Here is a 19,404-nt window from a genome sequence, read left to right as displayed (position 1 = left end):
CAAAATGCCCTTATCTCTTATTTTAAGCTAAATGAGTCTCTCTGCAACTTACCCAGATAGAATATTCCATCTGTGATTAGAAATTTTTTGCTGCCTTCACCTTCTTCTGTTTCAGAATGAATAAGCTGATTGTCAAACCATACAGTGATGTTCCTTGGACTAAGGTCAATCTCCAAAGTATGCCAGGTGCCATCAGCAGCTACGCCACCAGAGACCAGTAACAGTGTACGGTTTGTAGTGGGATGTCCCCATGCAAACTTTAACAGTCCTTCTTCTATGCCAATACCCAAATACTCTTGTCCCTGAAGCATCATAAGTGATATAACACAATAGTGAACTTACAGATATCAGAAACAGGTAAGTCCAAAATGATACTTAACACCAAGGAAGCAGAAGAACATACATATTGATAAACGGTAAAAACAGGAAAAAAATGCAGCAAAATTACCAGAAACATGAAAAAGCCATACATAGGAATGGTAAGATAAGTCATTTCGTTCACAGAAAACAGGAATTAATGATTATGGAAAAGAAAATTTACTTCAAACCTCAGACCATGTAGATTGAAACTTTCCCTGTACCAATTTATTTCTATTTTTATGTCCTGTTTTCCTTTAGCATTGTAAGAACTAACCTATTTGTGTCTTGGTTTTTACTTATTTATTTATTTTTATTTTTTACTTCTGAAGATTTACTGCCCAGTTTGAACTGCATAATATGCTGAACAAAGGCAACATGTCCTTTTGATACTTTAAATCTGTGTGAAGTTGTTTTTCCTGGTTTACTGTATCTCATTTTCTGTTGTAACTTGTTGTCATTAAATAATGGTACACATCTGCACAAATGTGAATAGCTTTCTGAAATATTCACTTGTATAGTAAGAAAACTATTAGTGTAGAAGGTCTTGATCTTTTAATGTTGGAGTGTAGCGAGTTTTTATTTTGCGTTCAAGATCTACATCTCGACTCTGCAAACGACTGTGAAATGTGTGGAAAAGGTCTCTTTCGACTGTGACACTTATCAAGGCTTCTTTCTATTCCATCTGAATACTGAGTGGGAGAAGAAGGGTTGCTTAAATGACGCTGTGCATGTTGTGATCAGGCTAATCTTGTCTTTGTGGTCCCTACACATACACTGCTTAAGGGCTTGTAGTATGTGCCTAGATTCCATACTTAAAACTGGCTCTTGAAACTTTGTAAATAGGCTTTCATGGAATAGTTGGCATCTGTATTCAAGTATTTGGAAATTCTGGTATTTTGGCATCTTTATGAGACTCTCCCATGAGTCAAACATGCGTGTGACCATTCTTGCTGCCCATTTTTGTATACATTCAGTATCCCCTGTTAGTCCTATTAGGTATGGGTCCCACACAGTTGAGCAATATTCTGGGATGGGTTGCACAAATGTTTTGTAAGCAATCTCCTTTGCAGCCAGACCCATTATCGTACCAATGAACCGAAGTCTGCCGGCCCCCTTACTTATGACAGAGCGTCATAGTAATATTCCATTTCATGGCCAAACAAATTGTTACACCAAGGTATTTGTATGTGTTGACTGATTTTCACTGTGAATCACTGCTATTGCAGTCATATAATACTATGTATGGAAGTGAAACATGGATGATAAATAGTTCAGACAAGAAGAGAATAGAAGCTTTCGAAATGTGGTGCTACAGAAGAATGCTGAAGATTAGATGGGTAGATCACATAACCAATGAGGAGGTTGTTGTTGTTGTGGTCTTCAGTCCTGAGACTGGTTTGATGCAGCTCTCAGGAGGTATTGAATAGAATTGGGGAGAAGAGGAGTTTGTGGCACAACTTGATTAGAAGAAGGGATCGGTTGGTAGGACATATTCTGAGGCATCAAAGGATCACCAATTTAGTATTGGAGGGCAGCATGGAGGGTAAAAATCATAGAGGGAGACCAAGAGATGAATACACTAAGCAGATTCAGAAGGATGTAGGCTGCAGTACATACTGGGAGATGAAGCAGCTTGCACAGGATAGAGTAGCATGTAGAGATGCATTGAACCAGTCTCAGGACTGAAGACCACAACAACAACAACAATACTATGGTTTTGTTTTGTGAAGTGTATAATTTTACATTTATGTTCTTTTAAAGCACTCATTGCAGCTCTTTGAAAATGTTATCAAGATCTGATTAAGTATTAGTACCACTATTGTCAGACAATACTATATTTTTCAGACAGTTTAGTTTATGTTCGATCTCTAGAAGCCATTTACAGTGTGGCAATTATTGAACTATATGAAAAAAAGGAAATTAGTTACAAACTATGGCATGAACAGAATTTATTCAACATGTAAATGTCGCTACAGATATTCAGATTTAGGTTATGACATGTTCGATATGACTGCTATCCTTGGTGATAGTGTGGAACAGATGAATAGCGAAATGCTGCATGACCTGCTGAAGTGTGGGAACATTGATGCTGTCGATGACCTCCGGAAATGCTTTCTTCAGCTCAGCAATGGTATTGGGGTTACTGCTGTACACCTTGTCTTTCATATAACTCCAAAAAAAGGAGTCTTATTATTCAGATCTGGAGAATATGGCGGCCAATCGAGTCCCATGCCAGTGGCCTCTGGGTGTGCCAGAGCCAGAATACAGTTCCCAAAGTGCTCCTCCAGGACATCAAACACTCTCCTGCTTTGATGTGGTCAAGATCTGTTTTGCATTAACCATACCTTGTCAAAATCAGGGTCACTTTGGATTATAGGGATGAAATTATCTTCCAGAACCTTCACATACCATTCGGTAGTCACCGTGCCATCAAGGAATATCACACCGATTATTCTGTGACTGGACACTGCACACCACAAAGTCACCTGTTGAGGGTGAAGAGACTTCTCTATCGCAGTCCCCCAAATGTGCCAGTTTTTCTTATTGATGAACCCATCTAAATAAAAGTGGGCTTCATTGCTAAACAAAACCATATTCACATCAAAGTCCTGTTCATCGATTCTTTGGACAATAGTGTTGGCAAAACACAACTGCTGGTTCATGCCCCTTGGGTTTAGTTGCTGATGGGTTTGAATTTTGTGTGAGAAGAGATGCAGGTCATCAACAACAATTTGTCGCAGTGTCTCCTGGTTGATTCCTACCTGTTGTACAGCTCATATGATCGATTTCCTGGGGCTGGTTTGAAATACAGCACATGTCTTCTCAATGTTTTCATGTGAATCAAATTCTTGATTGTTAGCACACTTGGACCAGTTGTCTTCAGCTTGAACTCGGTCTCAAACTTCCTTTAAGCCACAGTTGGGCTGTTGTTGTTCGCATAGTAGGCCTTCACAAGTGCTATACACTCAGGCATGCTGTACTGTGACTTTTTCATGTGCAAATGGCCGATAACAACAGGGTGTGTGCACATGTGCATATTAAGTCCCATCATGCCCAAGACCAACAGTGCAGGTTGAATGTCCTAATGCAAACCGTTCAGAAGTTATGACAATTTTATTTCATATAATTCAATAATTGCCATCCTGTATATATAATATTGCTTCAATAATGTCAGTTACCATGTTGTCTTATGATTTAGCCAGTAGTATTTAATGTTCTTTTGGGTACAATAACATTACAGGCAATTTTTCTTTCTCTTTTGAAATAGTTAATGTAGTTTACAAAAAGTTAGACCACTCGCTTGCATACCGTACATGAGAAAATTTCACAAAAATGAGACTGCATAGTGTGACAACTCTTTTTTTAATTAACATTCTTGAGCAACAACAAGCTAAAATGGAAAATAAAAAGAAATACAGAAGGAAGAAAGATAGCTAATGTCTTCTGGCATTTTTAGAATTACATGACCTCAATATTCTGCATAATATATGCAAAATGAGAAGGAATTTGTGAGAAGACATTATAGACATATAAAAGCCTATGACAACTGATGTAGAAATTGAACTGACGAAGGTCTACAGCGCATCATAAACCCCCCCCCCCCCCCCAGAATGAGGGCTTGGTTATCTCTTAGTAACACCACTTTTAACACTATGCTACTGGCTTCACTACAATACCCATCTCTCTGTGCCTCATACCCTTCACACTTTTTGCCTTGTCACTGTTGTAATACTCCTTACTTAGAAAACCATGTTCCCAAAGACTTACAGGCAGACTTAATCCAAATACCAAAATTTGGTTCCACTTGTTCTTTGATGTCAATTATGCATAATGAATGCTGAAGTTATTTTTGCTATTTGCAGGTAATGACACACTCCAGTCAACATTTCTCAAAAGTCTAATGCAGTGGACAATTCTCATCCCATGTGTGCAACATGTAGGTAACATCATCCTTTGAATGCCTGACAGAAGCTTGGGTTACAGGACTGTCCCCAACTCTTAGCCAGCCCAAACTTGAGCTCTGTTCCTAACGACTTCACAGTCACTGAGATATTTAATATTGCATTTTCTTCTTCCTTCCTTTCTGGCATTACATAAGATTCAGGGTTTTTATTGGTGGTGGTAGAAAAACGGAAAGAATAATTGATTTTTACAGCAGCACCTGATGAGTGAGCACAAAGCAGTGTATGTGTTACTCAGTCACTGCTGGAAATACTTATTATCCTTCAAGCTTTGGTCTAAATATCAATAAATATCCTTCAACTGAGCCTCATGGTATGAGGTAACTTATCTGAAGCCATTCTTTCAATAGACAGCAACAAAACTGATAGGTAACACTAAAAGTTTCTCAGGTTGCCTTACGGGGAGTATGCAACATTAACATTGGGGGTGAAGTATGTGACAGGAGGATGGACGGGGTAATTTTGTACCTATGATTTCGGCAATGATGGTTAATGTGATGCTCTGTTGAGACTGCATAAATTCTTTGATGACTAACTGTAATTCTGGGCAGTTTGAGTAGAGTTCTGTGTAAAACATTAATTATCTCCGAAGGAGAATTTAAAACCCATATAAAATGGAGAATTTTGTGGAAAGTATGGAGAAGTTATTTTGTGCAATGAAAAGTACAGGATCTTGAGAGAGGCTCCATTACCATAAGAGGGAAAACTGGCAGCACACATCTGTAGCAGAAAATCATGTGTTGATTGGAGATGTACCCAGTGAATAAAAAATAAATGAAGATAAATGTGAAGTTAGTACAGGTAACATGAATTTAGCTCACCCTGGAAGAGGGAATAATCCCACCGCCTAAAGTCATGGAAATGTAGAACATTGCTGTATAGATAGTTGACATCCACAGTGATAACTAAAACCAGTTAAATTACACAATGAATGGCTTCTTTAATGTGAAAAGATATATTTTGAAGGAAGATGTAAATGTTTATGTCAGTGTAGGAGTACAGTTGCCTTCCAAGGGGCACAGAGCACATTGGGTATCCTTGAGGGTTTACATTGCGCAATATGTAGTGAAACAGTTTGAGGAAGGGATGAAACAAGTATAAATGAGTGATTTTCAGAAGCATAAAATACTTTTGTCTGCTGTTTGCAGGTATAAATTTGGATAAGTTTTACAGACAATGTATAATCAACACACACACACACACACACACACACACACACACACACACACAGGCATACACAAGTTAAATATAAAATAAAAATATATTTTAATAGTATAATAAATTAATTCTATTTGATCTTGCTTTAGCAGTTTTTGCATATTCTTGCTTCAAGTCTCTTGTACTTAATACAGTCTAAAAACAACTGAATAGAAGCAGTAACCTAATAAGAATGCCCTTAGGCATTTATAAAACATGAAAATGAAAGAAATAACTTTGATTTTATGTGGGAGATCATTGTACATTTGTATAGCACTATTTATAGCAGAAGTTTTAAAGGCTGTTGTACTTACTGACTAGACACTGGGTTTATCTTTTTGCTGGTATCATGTTCATGTACATTAAAGTTTTCTTGCACATGCATGACAACCAACTCCAGCAGCCCGGGCCAGAATGTGGCTTCTGGAGTTGGCAGTCATGTGTGCATGAAGTGTACTAGCTTATGTGTACAAATGGTGTGTGTTTTCCTGTTTCTCTTTTGCTGGTTAACATTGTGGCAAAATGGGTTGTGTAAGTGTCTCTTAATTTTGAGTGTCTTCAACTTAATGTGTCATCTTTGCAGAAAACAAATTTCAATCACCACATTAAACACGAAACACAATGCATGAACTAATACAAATTCAGTTAAATCAGATAAAGTTTAATAGCAAGATAGAACAGCACTGGCATGTGGCATGTTATATGCTAACAGGCCAACACAGAGAAACTTGTGTAAAACAAGAAAGAACCATAACTGGATGACAATCTGTGTTCATTATAATCGCAAGCAATTGTCTCAACTTGACAGTATAGGCTCTTATGCCATGAAAAAGCTTTACCAGACTTTGAGAGAGATTGCAATAAAAATTACTTTATAATATTTAACATCAACTCACCATTGAGCTCCATAGAATCATTCCCTTTGACTCAATAGTGGAAAAATTTATATATAAGTAACCAATTTCCATTTTGGTTTGCACACTGAGTTCATTCTGTTTTGCACTTTTCCCACTTCCTTCAACAACAAGGTAGCCGTTCCCTCCAAAATGAGGCGATATGGTCATTACAGCTACAGAAAAAAATGTACTGTTAATTGAGAAGTTTGATTTATGTTGTGGTAAAATACATGAGAACTTAGAAAAAAGTAACCTTCTTCACATGTTGCTCCTCCCCAGCCAAGGGGACAGGAACATTCTGCAATTGCTGAAGTTCTGTTCATGCATCGTCCATTGTTTTGACAGCTGTTTTCTGTACATGTTAATTGACTTTCACAAAATGCTCCTGTATAGAACTGTAAGAAATTTGCTATAGTATTTAAAAATATAAACAACTCAAACAAAAAAGTAATAATATTGTACATTAATCAACAGAAGCACTGACTGATTTTAGGAAGGAAAAAGTATACCTTCTTGCAGCTGCAACGAGGTTGAGAGTACGGATCTAACCAGCAAGTCCCACCATGTTCACATATGTCACCACCACATGGTGTTCCATCACAGTCAGCTATATTACGTGCTGCAATCATATTCTTTTCATCCAATGGGATTTTCTCCCAGTTTAAATAAACTCTCCTTATGCAGCCTGTAAATGGTTCTGGTAATGTAGCCATTGCAGCATTTGGCAAGTTTGACAGATCTCCAGTACCTCCTTTAAATTAAGTAATATCAATTGAGTTCACAAGTGAAATAGTCATGCATTAATGGTTTTTTACAAAGCTAAAACATATAAGATATACAATAACAATTCAATAACAGCCTGAACACCTAAAAAGGCCACTAACACACATTCACAGGATAAAATCCACAGACAAATGATTGCCACGTAAGGGATTGAAAGCTCAAGGGGCATTTGGATGAACAAGAATATTGCCACAAAATGTAGTGCGTGCAGTTTGGTGCTGTGATTAGTGTCATTGGCTGATGTGCTGCAGGTCACCATTTCAAATCCAACCACCAGCAATTATTTATTATTTACTATTTACCATTTCTGGAAGGTTCTTGAAATATAAAAGGTTTGTATATTCTAGAATATTTGATTTTTGTATGAATATCAGCATTCTCGAATATCTGTATAAATATATGCACCCTCCATCAAGGAGGTAAGTTCTGTTCTGGCTGTGTGTTGGTGTTTGTAATAAACTTGCTTTCAGTGCTAAGTGTTGTATCTCATTGACAACCTGCTTTCAGATTTGGACTTGAGTGTGTTTATGAGCAGACATTATTTGGTGTAAATGTTGAATACTTCAAAACATCTACATAACTTTGGGTCCAAATAGGCAATGTAAAAGCTATTGCCTACACTGTCAAGAACAGAAATTCAAGCAGTACATTATTCCTAAGACCCACATATTCAGAAGACCAGCAGTAAGTCAACTGCACATGAGGAATTCATCCATGTTTTCCAGAGATGCTGGTCCAGACCCAACAAAAAAGGATCTGACTGAGCTCTCAAATACAAGTAGGGTGACATGATGCACTTGGCAATGTGTACTTTCATTCGCATGACACAGACCAGCAGTGGTTTTATAGCTAGGACAGATTCTAGGTCAAACTGAAGAAAATGTTTGGTGGCAAACTGCAGCAAGTCTGTTTGTGGGAGAACAAGTGAAGAACAGGGCCCAACATCACAAGTAAAAGACACAGTCATATCTACAGACTGTTTTGGCCCTATGCAATTATGAATCTGAATATGACATAAGCCAAACTAATTTTACACTCTACAGACTGCTTTGGCCCTATGTGATCATGAATCTGAATATGACGTAATTCAAACTAATTTTACACTTGATGAAAGGAGTCACAGAAGATATGTACCAAGCTCTTCCAATAAAGAACATCACAACCCTTTTGGTAAATAACATCTCAACAACAGTAATTCATCAAATGCTGCCAGTGAATTGAGATGGAAGGAGGGGGGTAGGAGTGGGGTGGTGGGGGGCAGAAGAAGAAGAAAAAAAAAAGAAGAAGAAGATGATGATGATGAGAGTTTGATGGAAGAGGTATGATCAACTGCTGAAAGTGGTCTCTATGGCATTTGTGAATACATGCCCGAAAGTATGAGAAGAACTACAGCAGTGTATGGTATCCAGAAATGTTGAACAAAGTACACAAGACATAGCAGCCATGATTGTTGACTCTGTATATTATTAGGAAGTTACAGAAATGTCAAAGAACAGATATACCTATCTTTAGCACCAATGTCTATCACTAGTCAAACATGCTGTGTAGAATGGACTCAGTCACAACCATCAAACGACTACCCAACATCGACCAGTGCACATCCAACCAACTCCTCCACCGAGTACAATGTCTCACAAAAGAACAAAAATTTGGAGGATGCAGAACAAACTGCCAGTAAATACCTTGTTTGATGACTATTATGCCATAAAATGTCAACCAGCACAACAGTCCTGTTCATGCCAGTCAATGGCAGACAAATATAGTCAACCTGTAGGATGAAGCGTATTGTTGTAACCTGGGCAAAGTCACTCCCCATCATGTTGTAGCTGTTCCCTGTCACAGAACAGAGGAACCAGCCGGTCACCTAGCCACCAGCTTCAGGAAAACTAAGCAGCTTCATCCTCTGCCAGGCACTTAAGTTTGATTTGCTAAGTATCTATGTAGATGTAGAGCTGTGGAGGTGAGGTTGCCTCAGATGCAAATGCTCCACGGATGACAGTCACCAAGATGTCAGGAAATCTCATTGATTTCATCACTGACAGTCATTCTGTCCAGGCACTAATTGAACTCAAGGGCTTTCTTTTCTAGAATGTCATAGGCTTATCACTGTCAGCTAAACAAGGTTATGCTTTGTAATAGGAAAGCAATTGGCCGAAAGTCACAAATGGTAAATACATCCAGTTGACTGGAGCATGTACTGCAAAAATAACTATTAGTGATAGAATATAGCTCTCCAAATTTGTCATTTTAATGGAATGTAGTCTTAATGTTATTCTCACATGGGATTTCCTGCAGGCATCACAAGCAGTCATGAATTGTGGAATATGAGACTTGCAGACTGATGAAGCTATTCCAATGAGCATACGTAACAAAGAGTGTTCTGGTTGGTTGGTTGCTGTTGAGGACATTGTTATCCTGCCATCATCAATAAGATGATTTCCAGTTGCCTATAAAGAATCTCAGTTAAGCTTTGAGCTTTTGATGAAATGAAATTCTACTCAGGCTTACAAAAGAAATCTACATACCAGTGATGATCTTAAGCATTGAAGGTGGTCCAGAAGAACTTTGGATCACTAATTGTCATGTACAGCTACAGTTCATCCTCATCCCCAAATGCACGTGCACAGTGACAGATGAACCAGTCCAGGAAGGGCAGCTTAGTGTCGTCAATGAAGAGTCATGCTCCACTACCACTACAGATAACGCAGTGGAGGAAGGTACTATCAATCTGGGAATAGGGTCTTGTCTGACTAAGGAACATTGTCAGCAAGTGATAGCCAGTATTGATAATCTTCAGACGCTTTCAAATCCAAAGTGGAGAAAAAACAGACCAACTGGCCCATAGAGAAACATGTTACCAACACTGTGGACCATACGCCAACTACCCAGCACTCATATATTATGTCACCAGCTGAATGATGGATAATCCAGGAGGAAGTGAAGAAGATGCTGCCAGAGGACATCATTGAACCTTCAGAGTATCCTTGATCCTCTCCTGTGATCCTTGTGAAGAAGAAGGATGGCACACAGTGTTTATGTCTACTACCAACAACTGAACGAAATCACAAAGAAAGGTGACTATCTACTGCTGTGCATTGATGATACCTTAAACTGTTTGAAAGCAGCAAAACATGCAGACACACTACAGCAAACTGAGGTTGATGAGACTGACCATTAAAAAGACAGCCTTCATAACCTCTGGTTGACTCTTTGAGTTCAAAATAATGCTGTTTGCATTGTGTAATGCTCCAGCCACATTTGAATGCGTGATGGACAACCTGCTTAGACACCTTAAATGAATGACATGGATAAGCTATGTGGGTGATACTGTCATTTTTTGAATTTTTAGATTAGATTAGATTAGATTAGTTTACGTTCCATAGATCTGTGCTGAGGAGATCCTCGTGGATGTGGAACATGTCATTTTTTTCTTTTTTTCTTTTCTTTTCTTTTCTTTTCTTTTTTTTTTTTTTTTTTTTTACACTGAAGAACATCTAAGCTGCCTGACAACCTTGTTGAAGTGTGATCAGACTGCAGGCCTCCATCTGAATCCAAAAACATGCCCCTTTGCCACCTAAGACAAAAGAACTTGGGGCACCTAATGAATGGAGATGAAGTCCATCCTGATCTAGAGAACATAACAGCAGTTACAGATTTCGCAATTTCTTGGCACATTTTGTGAGAAATGTTTACTGTACCAAGGCACTCATTTTTCAAGGATTTTTGCTGGGAGAAGACAAATCTGCCTCAAAAGGGGCGCAAGAAAGATCTTTCCTTGCCCTTGAGGAGGCTCTCACACCTTCTTTGTACTCGCGCATATTCATGAAGGTGCTGACAGGGTGGGAGCTTACACTTCCAGAGTACCCTCCAAGTCCAAAATGAACTACCCTACTACTGAGAAAGAGTGCCTTGCACTTGCTTGTGCTATCAACAGATTCTGGCTATTTTTATTTGGCAAACCATTCACTATTGTAACAGACCAAAATTCTCTCTGCTCAATGACTATCCTGAAGGATTCATCACGTTGAATAGTGAGATGGGTAATGAGGCTTCAGGAGTATGACATTGCAGTGATATACACCACAGTGATATACACAAGTGGATGCAAGCGCAAGGACACCAACTAGATATCAAGGAATCCTTTGGCAGAACACACCAGCATGGATAAAACCTCAGTCAACACTGAATTAAATGACACTTCAGCTGATCAGAGGGAAGATCTAGTGCAACTGAAAATCATAGAAGCCTTGAAGGAGAAGGATCTATACAAAGGATAATTCGAATTAATAAATGGAGCATTGTATAAGAGGAAATGGGGCAGATATTGTTGCTCATTATCCTAGCTCATCTACAGCCAGCTATAAGTATTTCGATGATGCTCCAACATATGATCTCCTGGGATTCATGAAGACTCATCTGTTAGAGACTACATGAGCCACTGCAAGGAATGTCAATGACAGAAGCGCATGCTGCAATTACCTCCTGGGATCTGGCAGCAATCTTATCTCCAGCAGCACCTTCCACTGAATTGGAACTGACCTCTTGGGGAAGCTCCCAAAGTCGACAAATGAGAATTGCACTGACTATCTCACTGACTATGCTGTCACCAAAGCTGTGTCAACTGCCTACACTCCAGAAATTGCAAAGTTCATTATAGAAAACATAATTTTGAAGCATAGAGCACCACATGTGATGACCTCCAATCATGGAAAAGTTTTACAGTTAAGACTACTGTCAGAGGTAATTTCATGTTGCGACTTCACCCACAACATGGCAAGTGCCTACCACCCTCAGATGAATGGCCTCACAGAACACTTTACACTCAAAACTATAATCTCAGTGTACGTTGATGTCAAACAGAGAGAATGAGATACAATACTGCCCATCATGATATTGGCAAGCAACACAGTGAAGCAAGACACTACAGGCTGCACACCATTATTTCTGCTCCACAATGTGGTGTGGCATGTTGTTCATTCAGAATAATGTGTTACACTCCTCTCTCTTAAGCTGATGATAGATGTTCATGTAAAATGTTGTTTATATAGTATTTAAGTAGAGAACTTTCCATTGTGTGTGCTTTGATTTGATGCCCATGCAGATATGATGGAAGAAGCATGAGCACAGGACATCAGCGAAGTTTGACGGCGATCAAGTGTCTCCACTTGTCGTGGCAGTGTTGCTTATACTATGGTGTCATAGCTTGGTAGTGTTTTGGAAGGCACAGAACAAGAGGCACTGTTGATAATGAAAGCACCCAAAAACAGTTGAAATAAAGCTTAAGAGAAATGTCATTCCATTCTATTCTGTTCTGTTCTAAGAGTCTATTCAGAGATGTTGTTCTGGTCTACAAATTCACAAGTGATCTGTACACCCACTGTGCTACATGTTAATATATATCTGAGACAAAGTACAGAAGAGTTACTGAAAGATGTTTATGTCATTTAGTAGCCTGAATAGTTCAAAACTCTATTGCAGCCCTTTACCCTCTGGAGAAAGTGAAGAAGTCACACAGCAAGAACTGGTGGCACTGCATAGCAGGTCCATTACATCAAGAACCTTCTAGTCAGGTGACTGTATAAGGAAATAACTGAAGTAAACAACATGTATGAGTAGCATCAGGGTGACAGATCACTTGGAAGGTAACACATCTTTGCTAATCAGTGACACATCACATCTAGATCTAAGAGAGAAAGCTGAAGAAACACTAAACAGTTTATATGAGTGGGCAGCTAACAACAAAGTCAAGCATAATATTAAGAAAACAAGTGCTATGAACTTTTACATAAACAAAAAACCATATTATAATAACCTGAAGTTTGGTAATGAAACCATACAATGGGTGGAAAGCACAAAATTTCTTGGCATGCAAGTTGATAGCCAGTTGAAGTGGGAAGACCATGTAAAAATACTTTATAACAGAATCTCTACAGCATGCTATGCCCTCAGAGTTCTTACTTCAGCATGCAATATTTCATGTATTAGATCAGTATACTTTGCGTACATCCATCCTGTTATTAGTTATGGGATAATATTCTGGGGAATGAACAGGAAAAATATCGAAGCTATATTCAAATTTCAGAAAAGAGCAGTACGTATAATGACCAAGAGTGGCAGCATGGCCCACTGCCTTGAACTTTTTAAAATGCTGGAAATTTTAAGTGTCCCACGTGAATATATTTTTCAGAATGTTACGTACATTAAAAAAAATATTGGACACTATGTTAACAATGGTTCTGTACATGGTTACGAAACTAGGAACTGCAATAATTTGCATCTGGATAGAAAAAATAAAGTTAAAATGCAACAGAGTCTACTGTACAATGCCATAAAATTATATAATAAATTATCACAAAACATAAAAGACATAGAGACAATCTCCTCCTTCAAAGAAAAACTAAAAAAAATTTTACAAAATAAAAGTTACTATACAGTAATGGAATACTTGAATTAAAAAAGGTTACTTAAAATCTGAAAGTACTGTGTTAAACTATATGGAGAAATAAATTGTAAATTAGATTACTGTAAATTGTAAATTAGATTATAAGAAAATTTCACTGTCAACTACTGTGTAAGAAACAAATTTAAACTGTAAAATTGTCTATTATTCAGTGACGAAATCCATACAGTGCAAATTGTTTCATGGATTAATAAAGAAATCAAATCAAATCAAATCAAATCTTCTTGCTGCAGTCCAGTTACAGAACAGTGGCATTACATTCCAATGGTCATGAGGCTGACACAACAATGTCCATTTCCCATTTCAGCCAGACATTGCTTAGGATGACTATGTGAAGCACCTCATCACCAGTACAAAAGAAACAAGGTGCCTGGCTAACATACAGACTCTGGATGCCCGGGAGAAACACCGAGAGCACTATAATGCCAAGTGCTGACCAGTGAGATAGAGCCTAGGAAACTTGTTACAGATTTTTTACCCTGTGTGGAAAGCACGACAACTTGGAAAGTTGCTTAACACTACTTTGGCCCGTATCATATCCATCATCAGTTTTGGAACTTCATATATGAAGTCGAGGATTATGATCCTTCATTGAGAATACAAAAGCAGAGAGATGCTGCCCATGTTATCCGTATGAAGCTCTATTACGGTCCAAAGGCGCAGATCAATAATGGGAGGTTCATGAGAATGGAAGACCCTTTTGACAATCATGATGCTTCAATGGGAGGAACTGATGCTCATCATAGTGAAAAGTATGTGACAACATGACCAGAATGTGAGGATCCCTCAGAGTTGTCCTACAGAGGACCATCGACAAGATGTGGATTCAGGGTGCTGTAGCTGGTGCTAAAGAGAATTTTGAAACAATGGAACACTGTTTCTCTGGGAGAGTGAGCAATGTCACAAAATGTGGTGCACACAGTGTGGTGTAGTCGTTACAATAGCTGGCTGAGATGCTGCAGGTCACCAGTTCAATCCCTACCTAATAATATTGGTCTTTTTTTGTGTGTGTTACCTTTTAATGTATATCTAACACAAATGAGACAGTAAAATTTTAAATAATTGTGTTAAGAGTTGATCTTATGGCCTGAAATTTTTCTAAGTGGCTGGTTGTCAAAATGTTACCTTGAAAGTAATGCTTCTCGAACCACCATTCCCAATATTTTCCTGCAATCTGTTAGAAATGTAAACTGTTGTGGTGTCACACTCACCGAAAGCAGTTTGTTGTTACGAAGTATTATACAGCCTTCACCCTAAAGCCTGTGACACATTTTGCTGTCAGCAGACACTTCTGTGTGCACTGTGTTTTGTTGTTGTAAATGGCACATTCTATTTGGCCCATTCTCTTTGTAGGTAATTTTTTTTGGTATTATTCTCTCTTTTATGCAGTATTATTCTGCAGCAGCAGGGTAAAGTAAAATTCTTTGCCAGAGTAACAGTTCTTACCAATTAAATTTATAAAAAATTAACTGAATACTAAAACAATGAAAAATGTCTGTAATTCTAAGAATTTCCTTGGTTTCTCCTAGATGAAAAAAAAATCCACATTTTCCCCAGATTTCCTCATTGTCCCAGGGTACATAGACCCTGATCAGATGTAAATGGTAGTTTTATTTAACAAAAAATTCATTTATTGAAAAACAAAAGGCAGTTGCAACTTATTTTTCCATAGTTTTCTCCTTAGAAATATATTTTTCTGAGTGAGAAGGCAGGTTTTTTAATCATAGCATCGTAAAATGAACCTGGCTGCATCAGGAATCAATTGCACAGGAATTTATCCATGCCCTCATCATCTTCACATTGATGCTCTCCTAGAGCTTTTTTAAGCAGTCCAGACAAATGGAAATCTCAGGGCGATAGGTCTTGGATGTAGGGAGGATGATCAAGTTGAATCCAGTGCATTTCCTGCATGCAGTATGGGTCCTGGCATTGTCTTGGAGGAGTATGAACTGTCAAACTGGTTAGTCTCGTCTTTTGGGCTGATATGCATTTCACACCTTCTTCAGCAGCTCACAGTAGTAGACAGCATTGATTTTGCATTGTTCCTGCAAAAAATCAATGAGCAAGACATCTCGCTGGTTGAAAAAAAAATGGTAGAAAGAACCTTTCCACTTGACAGTTGAGTCTTGACTTTCACTGGGACTCCCTCCCCTTTCCCCCAGCACTCCTTTCTGGCTTGGATTCAGGAGTGTAGTGATGGACCCACATTTCATTGCAGGTGACTATCTGACTCAAAACTGCTTCATCCTATGTTCCCAATCTTGCTGTAAGGCTCTGACAGACCTCCAAATGCCTCAACTTCTGATTTCAGTCAAAAGGCAAGGGACCAATCTGGAACACACTTTCAAAAATTGTTTGGCATTTTTTATGATCGCTTGACAGCTCCCATAACTATTTATGATCTGTTCTGTAATATGTGATACTCTCTGTTGTCGAGCGCCTTCAAGAATGTCTTGAATTATACAAATGTTTTTGTCTGTAATGCTGGTCTGAGGACAGCAATCATATTGCTGATTTTCCACACTTTCTCATCCTTCCTTGAGCTCTTTATGCCAGTCAGGCACACGTGTCCATGACAATGTTTGATCACTGAACTGTGCAGTCAATCTTGGGAAAATTTTTTTCACTTGAACTCCTTCAGGAGTAAGAAATTTTACAATCATGCCTTACATAGTGGGGGGTGCACCTGTTGCTTTTACATAATGAGCATTACTGATGAAGCTGTTGGAAGTATGTGATAGCCAGGTCTCCCTACTTCTAATGCCCCCACTCAACAATATTAGATCCACAGGTCCGCTCCTGTCAACTGTTGATGCTCAGGAACAAAAATCCTGTTTACATTTGATTCACCCTCATAAGCGCTATAATGGAAAATACCCTCTGGTGTTTCATTAGGGTTTACAGTGTGTATATTTAGATATTAATGTATTTCATCAGTATTGGGCATTTTCCTTTCAAATTTGTGCAGAGTCAATACTCACTGACACAATACAAGGCCGTCATGTTGTATTAAGTGTGTTATGTTTACATATATGTAGAAAACATTTGTACACTGAATTACATTGAAAAACAGTGCCAAGACAAATAGTGCAACAGTATAATGCCTCACAACTGTTCCACCAGTGCACCAGTTATGCAAATTAGACTTTCAAATATAAAAACCAAATATGAACAAATGTCAAATAAAAAATTTCATCACACCATTTTCACACCATAACAGCTGATGCAAAACTATTTGCATCCCGCATGGTGTAAATCATAACAAACAATGACGCACAGCTCCACACCAGCAGAAAATATCAATGCACAGCAATTTCTGGCCAACCACTGTCCCTCCCCCTTCCAGATACCCCAACAGCCACTCCAGCAGCAAACAGTAAACAAAAATTTCATTATGTTATGTTAAATTAAACATAAAACAAAAAGAGTGAAAAAAATTACAAATGAGCAATTATTCCACACAGTCATGGTTTCCAAACAAAGTCAGTATGGTCACAAGTAATGAAGGTTTTTGAAATGCATAAACAAATGCTGAATGTAATGTATCATCATCCTAAACCACATCTTCTATTTAACTGCCCTAATTTCTTCTAGACCACTACACAGGTTCTCCAATGACTGTTTCCAGATTTCCATCTTATTTTTTACTCCCATTAACCCATTTATCTTTTCCAAATGTAAACATCTAAGTTAGTAGGTTTCAATTTATTATCTCCCTCTTAACAAAGTTTCTCCATCCCTTTTTCAATTGATCTTCTATGCTTCGGGGTAATTTAATTTCTGATAATGACCACTTTGTTTACAATGTAGGAGCCAGGGTGAAATGTGGAAGTTACGTCCAGCCAAGAACGTTACTTCTGTCTGAAAACCAAATAGCAGTGTGAATGCCTGCTATGTACCTGATGACTAGCAACATACCCTATACATGTGCGTTTGACACTTTGTGTCCAATTGCAGGGTTAATGATGACGGAAAAAGTGGTCTACAATGTAACCATTTTCATTTTCTCATTATAGATACACCTTGAACAAGTATCTCATTATTGCCTCTGTATCTTCATTTAAATTATAGTAATATAATTTAATAATTCATTGTAAACAGCAATGAATAAAATATATGCAATATATTCCGATGAAATATACGCAATAGAGCAAGACAGCAATGTAGAAGAGAGAAGCTTTTTACCTGCCATTAGTGTGAGGCCTCTGTAACATCTGAACTCTGCTGTCTTTGTACAAACTTGTAGAGACTTCAGTTTTGTGAATTTGTCTTTTGGGGTTGTCAGTTTTTCTATTTAGATTATTTTATTAAAAGCAGCACACAATGAATACAGTGACACTCAAAGATGCATATACTATTTTCCTTGCTCAATTTCTGTAAGAAGCTGAGGTACATCCAGCTACACACACATGTATCACATACACACACTCAAAGTGAAACACTACAAAAATCAAATATGACTACTGACCTAAATATAGAATCTTTCCAAGAGCTGGGAGTCTTTCTCCAGCATGCATTGTCCCAGTGCTTAGACTACCATCAACTCTTAGATAAAGCTTTCGACCATATCTCCAAGCAAGAACTTGATGCCATTCTCTTGGGGCTAGGACTCTTCCACTTCGTATAACAATAGTTTCACTGCGTTTCCTTGACTGACCTTTGGTGTGGAAAAAAATATGAAGCTTAGTAAATATTTTAATGTCACACAAAATGTCAGAGTGACCATTATTCAAATGTAAACATGAAACTAGAGTTTTCTGTTTCTGCAATACAGACAAGCCAAATTAAAAAATTAAAAGAACAAATATATTGATAGAAACCTGTTTGGAAGTGAAGAACTTCTTATTCAATAATACAGACATGTAAACAAGGAAAGACCTATTATGTAAGTAATGATTATTTTCAATAATTTAAAGAAATTTTTGTTTGATAACTGAGCAGAAGTTGGAACTAATATATATTTTGTGCTATGAGGCTAGTATCTGTAACATGCTATTTGCATTTTTAACTCTAAATATTTAGTTCTTTGAGCTCATTTCAGTCTCTTTACAATGGTGTTTATGACTAGCTTACATGAACAACAGGAACATTCCAATATCAGCCTTTTTCCTATTTGTCTCATTCTCAGTTTTATCATTTCTTCTCTTCTTGTTAAATGGTTTCTTGAACTCCATATGCTTACAGGGATTTTACATTTGGGTTTATTTGTAAGGACTGAAAAATAATTTTATGTGTACATAGTTGTGCGTTTATGGTAGCCTGTGTTCTGAGTATTTAATATCACTTGATAATGTTGTTTTCAACACTTCTTGTGTAGACTGAGAGTTCTTGTTATCCTCCCAGACATAATGATGGATCAATCAACATGCATACATCCAGCATAATGTCACATGGCAAAACATTTCCAACAAATTTAATGGCTCCTTTGGACTACCATGACCTCTTCTGTCAACCAGCCAAAAATTACAGCAAGCTCTCCAGCTGACAATGATCCTCGACAATGTGGTTTTCTCCTGGGCTGTCATTTGGACTCTGTGACTACCTACCGATAACATTTGATTAGCCCGCCTGCCTCATATGTGGCTGTCTTTGTCCACCATTCAACCAACTATAGTGTTTTCAGTGAACAAACTGTTGGTGTATGAAGTGGTGTTACATTCCATTCCAGTAGTAAGATGTGTAATTCTGTATCTACCTAGTCAACAAATGATGCTCACAAATTACTCACAGAAGCAATGTAGTGATT

The 19,404-nt window shown here is 38.0% G+C and overlaps 1 protein-coding gene across 1 annotated transcript in view; it reads right to left on the bottom strand.

Annotated features, from left to right (window-relative positions):
* The window catches only part of LOC126260367 (protein eyes shut-like), a 276,950-nt gene that overhangs the window by 819 nt on the left and 256,727 nt on the right, over nt 1-19,404 (bottom strand). Inside the window, exons 18-28 of the mRNA XM_049957695.1 lie at nt 18,127-18,315; nt 17,801-17,948; nt 17,577-17,640; nt 17,462-17,519; nt 16,329-16,473; nt 16,123-16,252; nt 15,673-15,733; nt 6,925-7,163; nt 6,669-6,810; nt 6,416-6,588; nt 53-302 (exon numbers count right to left, since the gene is read on the bottom strand). Coding sequence (XP_049813652.1) covers nt 53-302; nt 6,416-6,588; nt 6,669-6,810; nt 6,925-7,163; nt 15,673-15,733; nt 16,123-16,252; nt 16,329-16,473; nt 17,462-17,519; nt 17,577-17,640; nt 17,801-17,948; nt 18,127-18,315 — 1,599 coding nt within the window. The remainder of the gene's footprint in view (nt 1-52; nt 303-6,415; nt 6,589-6,668; nt 6,811-6,924; nt 7,164-15,672; nt 15,734-16,122; nt 16,253-16,328; nt 16,474-17,461; nt 17,520-17,576; nt 17,641-17,800; nt 17,949-18,126; nt 18,316-19,404) is intronic.

This window comes from Schistocerca nitens, chromosome 5 (assembly GCF_023898315.1).
Source record: "Schistocerca nitens isolate TAMUIC-IGC-003100 chromosome 5, iqSchNite1.1, whole genome shotgun sequence".
Lineage (NCBI taxonomy): Eukaryota > Metazoa > Arthropoda > Insecta > Orthoptera > Acrididae > Schistocerca > Schistocerca nitens.
The sequence above is the reverse complement of the archived record's forward strand: the minus strand, read 5'-3'. Positions and strand labels throughout refer to the sequence as shown.